Source organism: Anopheles funestus, chromosome 3RL, assembly GCF_943734845.2.
Source record: "Anopheles funestus chromosome 3RL, idAnoFuneDA-416_04, whole genome shotgun sequence".
In the NCBI taxonomy this organism is placed as follows: domain Eukaryota; kingdom Metazoa; phylum Arthropoda; class Insecta; order Diptera; family Culicidae; genus Anopheles; species Anopheles funestus.
The window spans coordinates 1,532,756-1,546,864 of NC_064599.1; the positions used below are offsets into that span (position 1 = coordinate 1,532,756).

Sequence of the window (14,109 nt, forward strand, 5' to 3'; positions counted from 1 at the left end):
CAGAAAATTTTATATGAAGGTGATGAATTTTGTAAGATGTTGGCATGCTGATGATATTAGCGATTATTAGGGTCACTGATTTACAGTGGACATTACAGAGTGACCGTGTGCTTATTGCGGGCAGAGCGGCCTGTGGCACGTGCGCTCAAGTAAACAGCAAAACGGTTTATTTCCCCATTACCATAATTGCCATCTCTACCCTCGGATGCGCTTGTTGTTCTACGGTTGCAAAGTTCTGCGAAGACCCCAACAATTTCTTGCCTTAGGGAATAAATTAAGTGGAATGTGTATGATTTACGTTCCTCCGGTGTGTGAGATTAGGTAATCCCATGCTTTGTAGTTTCTCACTTTTGGACCATTTTCCTCCCGGGAGCGAAAAAGCTGTCGACAAACAAACTATTTCGCATGTTTAGAGCCCGTAACCCGTTCCAAGCACGTTCTAATTATATACACCGTCTGGCGAAAAATGAGTGTTACTTGATGGGACAAATAGCCACTTTGTTGGACACACGTTTAAACGGTTAAGTGTTTCGCAAAAGGGGTTTGAATCCGATGTTGAAGAGATCCTCGCCATCCTCGGTGGTTGGTTGTAGTGGAAGTGTGCTCAATTCGATTGAAAATCCCTTTTGACCCTTCTTATAAACGCTCTGTACAAAATGGCGTGTGCGGAAGCGTCTATCTCGGTTCGCTTTCTTCGGTTGAGTTCCGATATGAATTAATCACACCTTATCTACTTTGGCATCATCATGGTGAGATTCTCATCATCATCTTCATTATCCTTTTTTTTGGCGGGAGTTAAACCGCAAATGGCGGCGAACTGGATGGAGCCTACGTACGTGGGCGATCGACGAAACGATATACCCGAATTGGTTTTGGTGCACCTGCTAAATTACACCATAAATTTTATCCGTACCCAAAACAGGCGCATCGTTCGACCGCTTCATTGGCATCGGTCGACACCGGACCGGATTGCGGTCAATGTTAGCCGAATGGGAAAAATGTGGACCGGACAAGAAAACGCAAACCGTTTCCTGTGGGTCTTGTTAACGCGCTCGACCACCACAACCCTTCGAGAGAGAGAAAATGAACCTTTCTTCACTAAACCGGCAAGTCATCTATAGTGTCCATCCGCCTCCCACCGGTGCAGGAAAATCCGTTTGCTAGCCATGGCAGCAACAGACTAGGTTCGCGTTGTTCTGGGTCCGTCACGAATCGAATCATGCACAAACGTACACAGCCCAGGGTTCGTTTGGAGTGGATCCCACCGTGGTATATTGGACGTGTCGAAACATTTCGCCCACGGGTGGGAATATAAATGACACATTGGTCGATAAGAGAATTCATCCGTTTAAGGATTAACCACCGGAACAAGCGTACACAGCGTGTTGCTGCCGTACTGACTTCCTGAAACGATCCGACAACTGTCTCACGTGCAGGTAACGAAAGGGGGGGAAGGGAGGGGGGGGGGGGGAGGGGGTGATTGAGTAAGGGAAGAGAAAGAAAAAAATATATTTTCCTAGGACACAATATGCTACGATGGAAGTGTAAGAATAATTTGATGGAGCGGAAAATAAGGATGTTGCTTCTGCTTCTGCTGCTGCTTAAGCGACGACGGGTAGAGAGGTTTGCTTGGAAAATAAGCTCATTAGATCGAACAAAAGCAAATGATTTCATCCTCAAATAAGCTGAGAAGGATTGATGGTACAAAGGACCTTGATTCATTATTTATCCTTCTTTCATATGGTTTGGGACCTTTTGTTACGTTGTGATGAAATGACGCCGCCAGGTTTGCCTAATCTTTTTGCCAAGAGAAAATTCCTGCGAACCGAAAGAGTTATCCAAACGCGTGGTGTTTCGTATGAATTAACTTATGTTGTATAGGTAGGTAGCATCAAGCTAAAATGAGTTGATTGTTTTTGGCTTCTGAAAACCTTCGTAACCTTAACAGAGAGCGCATAAACACAGCGAACCACATTACATAAGTGTGTATTCACTGTGTTATGGTTTTGGGAACGGTTGTGAATGTTTCTGTGTAAATTTGTTTCGTTTCATTTGATTGAGTCCGGTATATCAGTAAAAGGGTTAAACTACAATTCTCGAAGTCACGACAGGAAATTGGATTTCTTATTTTCCGCATGTGCTAGACGAATAGCACATGCCATGTGAAGGAACCATGAGTTAAACATTCTGATCCGTTTCTGGGTGGTAAACGGAATTTCAATCGGAAGGTCGAGATCCATCCGTTCGGTAGCAGTGGTAGCAGGTCAAACGTTCGGAAGTTGGAAAGAATGAAAAAAAGGAAACATTACACATATGCATGTGTTTCCGTACACTACTTACACATTCACTTGCGGTCAATGAAAATGCGATATTGATGGACAGGACCGAAAATAGTGAATGTGAGTAGCAGGTCCCTTTTTTCCATCCAGAAGCAAAACGTTGTCCAGTCACTGAAATGGAAAGGGTTTTCCTTTTCATGTTTCATTGCATTTTAATCCGATGGTAGATTCTGGTACAGTATGTTGTCGGGTTTTTTGAGTGAAAGAACTTTTCTTTATGTTTAGTGGTGTAGAATTTTGGACCATTCTCAGCGATTAAGGTAGAACAGTTGAAATTTTCAATACATTAGGCTGTTAAATCATTTTTGGAAACTTGGAATCGCGAAGCTTGGCCGCCAATAATTAACCTCTCGTGTGTGGAGGGTTGCGTCAAAAAAAAGGCAAGCAATTTTCAGCAGGGAATCAGCCCCAAAAACCAAGACACGCACCTCCTGGTTAAAATACGTGACAGTAAGCGACAGTTTTTTGCTCTCCAAGAAATTGGACACCGTTCCGTGTCTTCGTCTGTTCGACAAGCGTACAATAGAGTGGCGTGCGTGGCAACAGCTCGTTTGCTTTGCCACTTGCCTATGGTGGCTGGGGCCGGTGTGCCTGCCACGGCGATATTTGTCTTCCATTTTAACCAACCAACTAGAATCCCTGGGTGCCAGTTAAATAGTCCTCCCCCTTGCTGTCGCTTCGTCCTTAACGACTTCTTAACGGTTTGTTGAACACTCGTTGGTACAAACGCACATTTTCGTCTTCGTTGCGGTATTGTCGATGAGATCCATTCCATGCCCAAAAGTGGACGCATTGTGGCGTTTTTCCTGTGTATTCCTCTTGGACGATAATCCAGTTTCTCCGTAGATTGATGGTGTTCATGCAAAAGATAGATACAGAGACCACCCCTCTGGTAAAGATGTCGGAACACTTTGGTGGGTGGCACGATGGAGAGTCTTGTGGCTTTTAGGCTTGTTTGCAATGATACTGCTGGAATGGTGTTATCTCCATCTCTATTCTTCACTTACCTTCATTGGTGTTATCTATCGATCTTTCTCCCATTCCCTATTACTTACTAAGAAGCGGTTACTTATTGTACTGAAATAAGATTCGGTGTGTAAAGATCCGAAAATTAGATTAAAATAAAACTGAAGAAGATCACTTTTCTTTCTACTTCAAGGAATGTTTTGAACTAAAGATACACTCGAACAGGCGCATTTTAAAAGGAATGGTTGCAAGGAAGTTGACTATTAATGATAATATAACGTTTCGTACTAGATTTTTTTTCCTTAATTTGCATCTATTTCATTTATCCCGGATTAGGACAGGATTATTAAAAAAAGGCAGTATTATTTCGCTGTTTGTACCCCCTGTAAAAAGCTCTCGTTATCATAGGATCCTTTTGTTTTGCCTCCCACCCCCGGGTAAGGATGGATGTACGATAAACTTTTGTATGGCAACCTTCATTCACGGTAGACATGTTTTTCACAAACATGTAGCAACGGGTCCCTTTTTGGGTTAAAAATGGAATTACTAAAATTGGGCCCAATCACATTCTGCATGACCGAGCGGATAGTTCCGTAACATTAAACGCTTGAACAACGGAAAAGGTATGGTTTAATCCTACGGGCGACGAATGTCTTTAGTTTTGCGGCCGTATCCGGTATCCTTACGTCGATTAACTAAAAAGACCCATGTGTTTGTTGTTAGGACATACAGTACGCCCTTTTAGGGACGAAATCTTTTAACCCATAGAGAAGAATATTATTTATTTAACAACTTCCATTAAGTAAGTAAACTTTAGTCATTCGCTTTCGCCGGCAAATGCCCAACCAGTAGCTAACACACGCACACACCGGCTCGCTTGGAAAATAGATTATGAATATCGAACTTTTATCCATCAATTCTTCACCCAATCTCATTAATATCATCAGACCGGTTGTCCCGTTTCCGCCGGAAAGAACGCGCCGCTGCTCTACGCGACGATGCGTACCGCCGATAGCGCCAGTGATGCGATTTTAATGATCAGCAGTAATGGAGATGTCGTTGCGAGCGGTTCAACTCCGCTGTTGGGTAACCCCGGCACGAGCAGATTATCGGAGGCTCCCTCATTGAGCCCGGTCAGGGCGGAACCGGAAGAACCGAGCGCATCACCGCTGTTGCACAAGTCCGTGGTGCAAGACCGATAGTAGGTGATGAACGTTGGATCTTCGATGACTTCGTCAAGATACTGTGGGAAAAAATGCGTGAAATTCGACACCCAATTAGTGGTGGCGAATATGCAACGACATCATTCGCGATGATGTCAAAAGTAGTGATATCTACCAGTGGGCTCTCCTCACATCCTCTCAAGAAAGTAACCAGTTTGCCAGGTGGATCCTGCGAAAATAAAAAACGACGTGAGGTGAATATGGTTTATCTTCACGCCAGGGTACAGCCTACACCCTTTCGAAAGACATCCAATCACTCAGACTTTTACACAAAGTTGCTGTGAAGGCTAATCGTAAACGCAACGTTACAATCCACACTGGAGGAAAGAAACACAATCATTAACATGACACTGTGTACGATGGCGTTGTAGGGCGAGTTGATAAACGTGTACAGCACTCGAGTGTGAAGGAATAAGACGAAAGAATCATTTGCGGGGTACTTCAGTTTTCTTTACGCTTCGGAAATCATGAAAGCTCTTTCGATTCGTCGTCGTTCGATTTGAATGTTAATTTAATGTTAAACAAATAGTACATACCACCAGCTCCTGCCTTGTGATGGTACAGTACTTCCTGGAACAGGTGACTACACTCTGTCCCTCGACGCTTTGTGGCTCCGTAACGCACCTCACATCGCCGGAAGTTTGTGTTAATCCACAGGCATAGCATCGTAACGCTGGTTGATCGAATTGGGTTTTGAACCCAAGTTTTGACAAGCATTCACAAATGGAGAAATAACACAAGTAAATTAATGTTACGAGATCGACACACTTTCGTTACCATTTGTTGCAGAAACTTACCTACGACCGTAGGGGTGTTAAATTGTATCATCATTAATAGAATTGGAATCAGCATGACAGCTTTGTCGGTAATTGAAAAGAGCGATTTATTTAATAGTAAAAATCGACCCGATCGACAACCGACACCATCACTAGGACTTGACATTTTTATTGATTTGGTGTTCGTACTTTTTCTCGCTGTTCCGTTCCGTTTAAGGTATGTAGGGAATGGTTTCGAAATAGACTAAGTTCCTACTACTACCGCTGAATGGGTCAGTAAGCTACGCTGCACTGAATGCGAACATGGAAGATCCGTAAAAGCAAGAAACTATCAATTGAATCACCACGGGAGTGGGACGATATCTACAGTGGGTAACACCTGTTGTCGCTACAAAATATTCGGATAGTAGTTGAAATGATGATGAAATACATCCACTAATGATTTGTATAACTTTTCACTTATACTGGCATGTTTCGAAAGGCATTGACTTTAACGTTAACTTAACTGATGTGTAGAAAAATTTCACCAATTACAGTGTATTTTGAAGTGTTTACAAAATTTATTACTTGAAGTGACAACACATTGCCAGAGTGCACTGTAAACTGTCCTCTGATGTTGATGCAGATAGTAGTTGGTGAGAAGGTAGCGATAAGATAGGATGGTACACTGTACAAGTAAGAGAGAAGAAAAAAAAACTTCATTTCAGTAGAAATGCAATAGGACAGGCCAAGTTATCAGTTTGTCATTGATAGCATCAGCGAACTACTTGTGTTCTCTTTTACCCTTCTCCGGCGTAATATGTCGTGTTGAAGGCGTACACTCAGAATAAATTAAATTTCTTCCCTCTTGTTAGTCATGTCAAGATAAGCTGCTGTTTCACCAAAGACCTGCCCGGTCTAGTTTGTAAATAAGTATCTACCGTATCATTATTGTCGATACCTCAGTATTGACCACCCGAATTTTATAAATATGAAATATCCGTCCCCATTCTGTAACGCGGGTCTGAATGCGATAATCTAATGATAATTTATTGATTCGATATGATACATCTCAATAGAGGCAACCGAACGTAAACGGTGTGTTTTGCTGCGCATTGATCCTTGCTGATTGGTTTATCATTCAATTTTGGCTTTTCTCCATTTTTTGTTGTTGTTGCAGATTGAAAGTGTTGAACGATCCTCCTCACCCTTCCGATGTCGTCGAGAACGAGATAACTGCCGATCTCCGCCTCCAACCCCGGCACCACCTCCTTCAACGCCCCGGAAAAATAAAGGTAAGAGCGCTTACCGCCATTGAAGCGTGAGGTCACGCGACATCACGCAGGTTTTTGCTGGTTCTGGTTGTCGGAATTGTTTGGTTCCAGGTAAACGACTTCCCCTTTACTCTCCAGGGAAACGAACTTTCTACGGTGAGTATACTTCTTAAAGTTGATTCTTCCGCCTGGAACGCACTTAAGGACGAATTGTACCATGAGACGTTCTCTTAGAATGCGAGTGGGCGAAGAGTGGGAATAAGACGCTCAACAAGAACAAACAAAAAATAGGACAAAGTTCAACCCATACTGCAAACATTGGTGGGACATTGTGAACACGCTTGTACAAACTTGTATTACACTGCAACTGTACAGGTTTTCAGCAAGTAATTTTTGTTTCGCAATATTTGGAGTTGAAAATCGAACATTGGATCAACTTCAACGCTTAGTTTCAAGGATAAACGTCTAAAATGTTCTTTAAAATCCGTCACTCTACTGATTGACGACTGTGTAAAGGTGCTCGTTTCAGGTTTAATTTTCTTTACCTTTTCTGAGGTATAAAGCCAGACCTTGGGAAATCCTTGGAGATCAAATACCGTTGACATTTCATACACGAACTTTATACCAACAAACCACAACCGAACACAAGTTAACTGTGGAATTAGTTTAAACAATAAAGTTTAAATGTATCAAATAGTTAATAAAAGTTGGAGACATCCTCCTATCCGTAGCTGCAAAACTGTTGCACTTTTTCGACAGTATCAGACAACGTTACTGAGTTGTTTGAACTACGAAACTTGTACTATATAGAACTTTTCTTCTCGTTTCGGTTTGGATTTACAGTGCCCCCCGATGCCATGACAGTGTCCGTTTCCCAGCCGCAGCAGCCGATTGAAAGCGTCCACTGCGGTCCCTTGACGGCCAACTACATTGTACCTTCTGCCACATCCTCCACCACTTCATCATCGTCACCGCACGCCATCGTGGATGCTGTCGCCAGTACCTCGATGGCACTGTCTACGGCTACGATGTCATCCTCTGCGTCATCCACCCCACACCAAGGAAGTCCGGGACACGGGCGGACAAATGCAACGGCTCGCGGCAGTCCCGAACCTGATGCGTCCCAGGCAAACCACTCACACACGTCCACACCAACGTCCGCCCTACGAAGACTCTACTTTAAGACGGCTCGGGCAAGCAAAGCGGCCAAAACGGCGGCTACGGCAGCAACCACGGCAACGGCTGTTGCTGCCGCAGCCGCCAGCTCGTCAACCGTGCCGAAGGTAGTCGTTATGGGGTCGTCCACAACGTCCGAAGCCACCATTAACACCTCTACCGATTCAGCCTCGACGCACATCACCAACGTGACGACAACAACGGACACGGAGACTAACGATTCACTAGACCTAGGTACGAAAGTTGTTGAGATATTATTTCAGCTAACCTGCAGTCCTTTTACCGTATTGAAATTTGCCGTCCTATCAGCACAAGGAGGGGTTTATAAACAGAAAATGATTTTTTCGAGGATATAGAAACAATTTCTAATATCTGCAGGCAATGTACCATTCTATATTTATTAAACAAATAGTCACAATGTAGAAGGAAAAACAAAGCAATTCCATGTAACATTCAATATTAGCAACGGAATTTACGTCGCAAATACCTCAAAACAACGCATTTGTCTTCCCAAACACAAACTTTTCCCGCTTTTCGCCCCTTCAGTTGTCATAAGAATTTATGAGCAAATTTTCGTAGATGTTTATCCAATCCCAGACCGGCCACAGTCGCTTGGTTGTTGCCAGTTAAAAGTAATGTTTACAAATATTTCGCTTGCCAACCGAAGGCGGCGGGTAGGCTATGGTGATCGGGCAAGAATGTATCGGAAGCCACAATACAAAACGGAAGAGAAAAATAGCGCTTCGCTTTCTTTAGCGTCTTCTTTGCAAATTCCGCAAATGGCGAAGGATGCAACATCGTTTGTCTTGCTTTGTTTATAATTCTTTACAATTACTCTTCGCTGTACGGTACCAATATCGAAAAGTACATTAAGTACAAAAACAAACGATATCGAAACGATAATGAAAGAACAATTTAATTTAAGTTAAAGACGCTAATTTAAGTGTTGGTTAGATGTTGAGCGGAGGGGAAAAAACACGTTTTTTTAATATTGCTTTTAAAAGTTTTTTTTTATTTCAAAATTTCTTTTAAGAGTATTAATAACAAAAATTGTATTTCTTTTTGCAGGCGATGTTTCTGGACAAAGCGACCCATTGTTGAGTTCGCTCGAGGACGAAAGCTCCAGCATTATCGCGCTGAGCCAAACAGCGGGCAATGAGGAGGATGAAAACATCACCGTCATTAATGGACCCGACACTCCATTACTGATTAGCTATCAGGTAAAGGTTCCTACGGTACAGTTTTCCGTGTTCTGTGCTCTATTACGACATGCTCATGATCCAATTCCCAGTACGCAATGTGTGTTTAATTATGAAAACATCATACGTATACGTTTCGAAACAAAATGTTTATATTTTCTCATTACTTGAAAGTTGAAAAAAAGTTTATTAACATTGCAAACAAATTCGGGCAAAAAACAGTCAATTCCGTTTGTTTGTAGCACATTTTTTTTGTTCGACCCACATTATTGTACGGCGTTCAATTGCTGGTTTTTTCAAACCGGAATTCCCGGAAACCGGCACTGGCGGTGGCCATTTACATGCGGCTTTGCGATGGAATGCAGTTACTCTCGGCAATTACCCCAAACTGTCGAACTGCACTTACCCATTAAGCAGTTGTTCAATGGCAGGCGAATAGACTGTTAATCTCGCGCGAGCTCGTAATATCTCAATTTGTAGCGGGAGTCAGGTTTACCCGCCCTAGGTAAACCACCGTCAGAAAGGTTCCCAAAGAGACCGGCGGTTGGTAAATATTGAAATTGCAATTATGATCAATATTTTAGTGGCATAGTCCGCTTCGTACGAGGTACTCAGGAATCCCACATCCGTGTGTGGCGATACATTTTTTTTTGGTGCCGTTGCGCAGTTGCTCCACCGTGTACGTCCAACTCGAACCCAAAACGTTTGCGCCGCACAAACACAACGCACGTGAGCACATGACGATCGTATGCAATCTGCAACGAAGCAACCTAAATTCTAAAGTACCGAAAAGAAAGCACTCAGCACACACTCCACTCCGTTCAAGATCTTGCCGCGCTTGGTAATGCTTGGATAGTCGCAGTCTATGACGTCATTTGCGCACTGTTGAGTAACTTAGAGAAATGGTCTCATCGGACACCTCCATTCATACTCCAACGGCCTGATCTGCTCCACGTCCGCAATGTGCCGTCAGGAGATTGTTGCCGAGAAGGAGAAGAACTGTTGACGGTACGATTTCTAAGCTGGGTACGCATAGACGGACGATGACGCCCCAAATGCATCTTCGAATGCAAAATCCACCGGTAAGGTGTGGCACGTTTCTCTCGCCCCAAGTTGCCAGTCACGTTGCGTATGTATTTTCACAGAAGTGTGCGTGTCTGTGTGTCTGTGTGGGATGCATGTTTGAAGCAATCTTATTAATAGCTAGCGTCACTCTGTGGGCATTTTATAATTAGCATGTTTGTGTGTTATTTTTAGCAGCGAACATTGATATGTGGCGATCGGGCACGATTTTTCATCTCACTATTGTGTAAACATATCAGCAACGGCGACAGCAGTAATGTACAGTTTGAAAAATTGCAGCTACAATAGCGCACAACACGCAGCAAACCGTGGCACGTGTTATTCACGCGGAAAGGCGAGAAAAGAACCGACGGCACGGAGGGGGGCCTCGAATTAAATTGATTTGTTGTATGCTTTTAAACGATTGCAACATATTAAATTGAATGTGATGGATGTTGTTGAGATAATTTTAATTTTACAAGTTAAGATATTGCTTTAACAATTGCTTTAAACACTCGACTGCGTTGTGGGTTTTAGACACGTTTTTCGGTTTAATCACCTATGAAGATATATCTTGAATAAAAGCGCTTATTAGACTAGTTTTATCACGTAGCCAGATAGCCATCGGTCCAAGATCTTCGGTGTACTAGACCGAAGTCACTCTCTTTAGAAGGCGAATGCCCTGGTAAGATGAAATTAAGAACAGAATTGCCTTTTATTGAAATTCAATGAAGTTGTGCTGCTTTGATGAACAACATTTTCCTTTGAACCCGATGCCTTATGAATGTGTGGCCAATTTTGAAAAACGCAATAGAACACAATCGATAGGCCGCTGCTTGGCCGGGGACGGGTCTTATGCTGTGCTGTATTCCCTCCATTCCTAGCATTTGCGATGTGCTTTATCATCGTTTATCAAAGCAGAGCCGGATTCTTAGCTTCAGTGAATCGGGCTCTCGAAGGTAGACATACTTTGGTGTCCTTTTCCAGGAAAATGCTTTGGTTTGCTATTTCCCAATGCTTCATTTCCATAGCGTTTTTCCCGCATATCCGCCGTGTTTAAACATCGTCAATGATCAACAAGACGTCTGCTGTACCTCCGTGTTGCTTGCCCAATAAATAGACTGCAGAATGTCAAAAGCAGAAAGAGCCACCGCCTAAGAACCAGAACCGAGCCCGTCCCTTGCGAAGGACAATGGCGGCATCTTCCGAGGGATGATGGTGACACAACAGCCGATATTCAGCAGCAGCGTATTTTAGCGTAAAATGTTTTCCGAGTCAAAATTTTGCCAACTCAGAAACACACTTCACGTAAGTGTCCGCCATGCCGATAGATGGAAGGTTCGTGTCACCTTTTTGGTGAACGGGAAGATGTCTTGAATAATCCACTTATAGTGGAGTTGAGGCTATAACATCTGTCTCGTTGGGCTGGTGTGATTTATCAGTAAAGGTGCTTACCGGTCGAGTACGGCATCTTCTGATTTCTTGTATGATTTCTCCAAATACACGGCATAATTGACGAGTGGATGAATACCTGGAGGAAGAGACAGCCGGGGTTCTAATTAAAAAGGCTTTGTTAATTAAGAAAAATGATTGCATTTACCAAAACAGGAAAGGATTCTCACCATTAATAGCAATATCAATGGGTTCAACAAAGAGAAGAAAATGTAGTTTATTACAATACAAAAAAAAGGAATAAAAAATTCCGCCCATGGGAAGAAGGACAATGGAGTAAAATGTGTATGTTGGTGCAGATGCGACCATATCATAAACGGTACTGCTCCTGAGGGGGTTGATTTAATTTTCATCTCGCACTGGGTCACATCGTTCGCTCTTTTCTGATTCTTATGCAAGGAAAGAGCACAGGACATGAAGGCAGAGCACTTTTAAAAGCGTTACACTTCCTCTCCAACACTTTGCTTGCTTCACACACCCCTCGCACACGTACGGAAGAAAGCGTTAAGGTTTCTCCTCAGAAAAGAGGCATATCATCCGGGCGTAACAACTGAAGCAGGGTCGTTTGTTGTGTTTTTTTTCTTTTTTGTTTCCGGCTTTTCTTTTTTTTTGCACAAGATCAATCCTTGTTGACTGATTTCCATCTAATGCAGGATATGGAAGCGGTGAAGCTTTTGTTAATTAATGTAATTAGATGTTTTAGGGTTTTGCTCCCTATCCGATGTAGGCTGTCAAAACTGTAGACTGTCTTTTTATTTAAAAAATATTCATCCACATTCTTAAGAAGAATGAGAATTTTGTAAATCTTTAAGCGAAATGGCGCATTGACCGTTTTGCATTCCATGAGCATGAGTGTGGCTCTGAAAAAAAGGCATAAAAGGCGTACCTGAATGTGCGTTACGACCTATAGTTGTTGTTTTTGTTCCATTCCACTAACATTTCTCACTAATGACCCCGAACGAAACGGACAACATTAGATGCCACATTTGTATAGACGATGGTACATTTTTTGCATTCCTGCAAGTCCAGGTTTTTACTGCCTTGTGTGCTATTGTTCCTGTCTACCTTGCCGTACATGTGTTTTCCTTTTTTTTGCTTTGCTTTGCTGGAAGGAGGGTTTGGTTAATGGTTTAACTCCTCATACGTTTACCTTTGCTGCCGTAATGTTCCTGGCAATATGGCGGCATTGCGGCGTATTTTAGTGAGTGATGCTTTGTTTTATGCTGTGTGTGTGTGTTTTCTGTTTCCTTCTCTTTCACTCTCGCCTCTTAATGTTATCGCCCTCGTCTCATTACGAGTTGCAGACAAATGTTGTTTTGTTATTGTATAATGCTCTTTGTTTGGTTCGTCGGATTCGCATGCCATGGCGGCACTCCGGAAGAGGCTGCCCGAGCACAAACACACACACACGAAAGGCAATATTTTATATGCGTGAAAGTTGCCCAACACGAACATGTCGAAGAAAATGGGTAATGGGAGGGAAAAATATGTAATACTGAGTTTCCCCCATTTCATGATTCGGTATACACTTGTTTAGTGTTTAGTTTACTTTTTCCATGTAGCATGGTATTGTTTTAAGCACAGGAAGGCGAGAGCAGACAGAACTTTGCATGCATTTCGACGTATTGTGTGTACCTCTGGAAGAAACAGTTACGGTTAGATTCGCTCATGCATTCGACACCATGCAGAATTTCTGCATAATGTTGCAGCTTGTCTGCTTGCAGCAAATAAGCGTTCCTTTTCTGTAAATTTTCCAGCGAAGCTAACAAAAAACAGGGTGAGTTGTTTTTCGCACCGTAACGAATGATTTCGTGCAGTTTTTCAAATGCAAAGCAAGTACATCGAGTTCGCCACCTGCCGTACCCATATTGCTTCGTATGCAAATAAATGTCTGGAAGGAAGGTTCCGTGCAAAACATCACGATGTATTAATGTCGCTCTGTATGCGGGTTTTGCTAATCTCTTTTTGTGATTTTCCAAAGACACGACAACTGTATGCAAGTGTAACGTGTAGCACTAGCGTAACACAGCCTACGGTTTTTTGTTATGTTTAGTGCAACGATCTCCACCGTTGCTCGATCGCTAGGAATCACAACAAAGAAAACATCCGCCTGCGACAGTTGAACCGGTTGGAAAAATCGCAAAAACAACAAACCATGTCATTGGCCAACAAGCAGACACATTTATCGGAAAGCGGCCCGCGCTCTCTGGCAGCGATCTGCTGATCAAATCGTACACCCGTTGTAGACGTACGCACGACGCTGTTGATGTGGAAACTCTTCCTGGACCCTGCTGGATGTCGTCCGCCTGTCACTGACATGACGTGTGTTTGGACAACAATTTGCTCTGTCATCGCAAGTCAGCCGTGTGCCGTTAGTTCGCTTGTGAGTTTTTGGTGTAATGGTTGCGGCGTTGCGTTCGATTGTGATGGATAAGACGAGAGCAACCGCCTCTTTGCCTCCCCTTTGTTCTCGCTTCCCCCTTTCCCCAACGCCAAAAAGTCCAATGACTTTGCTAGAGAGAGAAGACGAGCGGGATGGATAATTTTATTGACTCTTGCCTCCATATGCCGTACGGTCGTGACAAAAGTGTGGTTCGCTTCACTGCGAACGATGCTTCTTTCGCGCCAATAAATGAGAGCCGCTGAATACCGAAGCAGACATA

The 14,109-nt window shown here is 43.1% G+C and overlaps 2 protein-coding genes across 6 annotated transcripts in view; one reads left to right on the top strand and one right to left on the bottom strand.

Annotated features, from left to right (window-relative positions):
* Positions 1 to 14,109, top strand: part of LOC125770840 (uncharacterized) — a 47,319-nt gene that overhangs the window by 11,406 nt on the left and 21,804 nt on the right. For 2 of the 5 annotated variants that reach the window (XM_049440855.1, XM_049440856.1), the window contains exons 3-5: positions 6,464 to 6,578; positions 7,401 to 7,967; positions 8,802 to 8,953. In XM_049440855.1, the coding sequence (XP_049296812.1) occupies positions 7,415 to 7,967; positions 8,802 to 8,953 (705 nt within the window). In that variant the 5' untranslated portion in view covers positions 6,464 to 6,578; positions 7,401 to 7,414. Of the gene's footprint in view, positions 1 to 5,773; positions 6,382 to 6,442; positions 6,579 to 6,668; positions 6,714 to 7,400; positions 7,968 to 8,801; positions 8,954 to 14,109 lie in introns of those variants that run through there. The other 3 variants (XM_049440858.1, XM_049440857.1, XM_049440859.1) reach the window with 3 other exon arrangements.
* Positions 4,018 to 5,602, bottom strand: LOC125770844 (uncharacterized). Its single transcript, XM_049440870.1, has 4 exons — positions 5,326 to 5,602; positions 5,065 to 5,201; positions 4,644 to 4,697; positions 4,018 to 4,548 (listed from the first exon to the last, which is right to left on the bottom strand). The coding sequence occupies exons 1-4, from the start codon at positions 5,468 to 5,470 to the stop codon at positions 4,294 to 4,296; spliced, it is 591 nt and encodes a 196-aa protein (XP_049296827.1). The 5' UTR covers positions 5,471 to 5,602; the 3' UTR covers positions 4,018 to 4,293.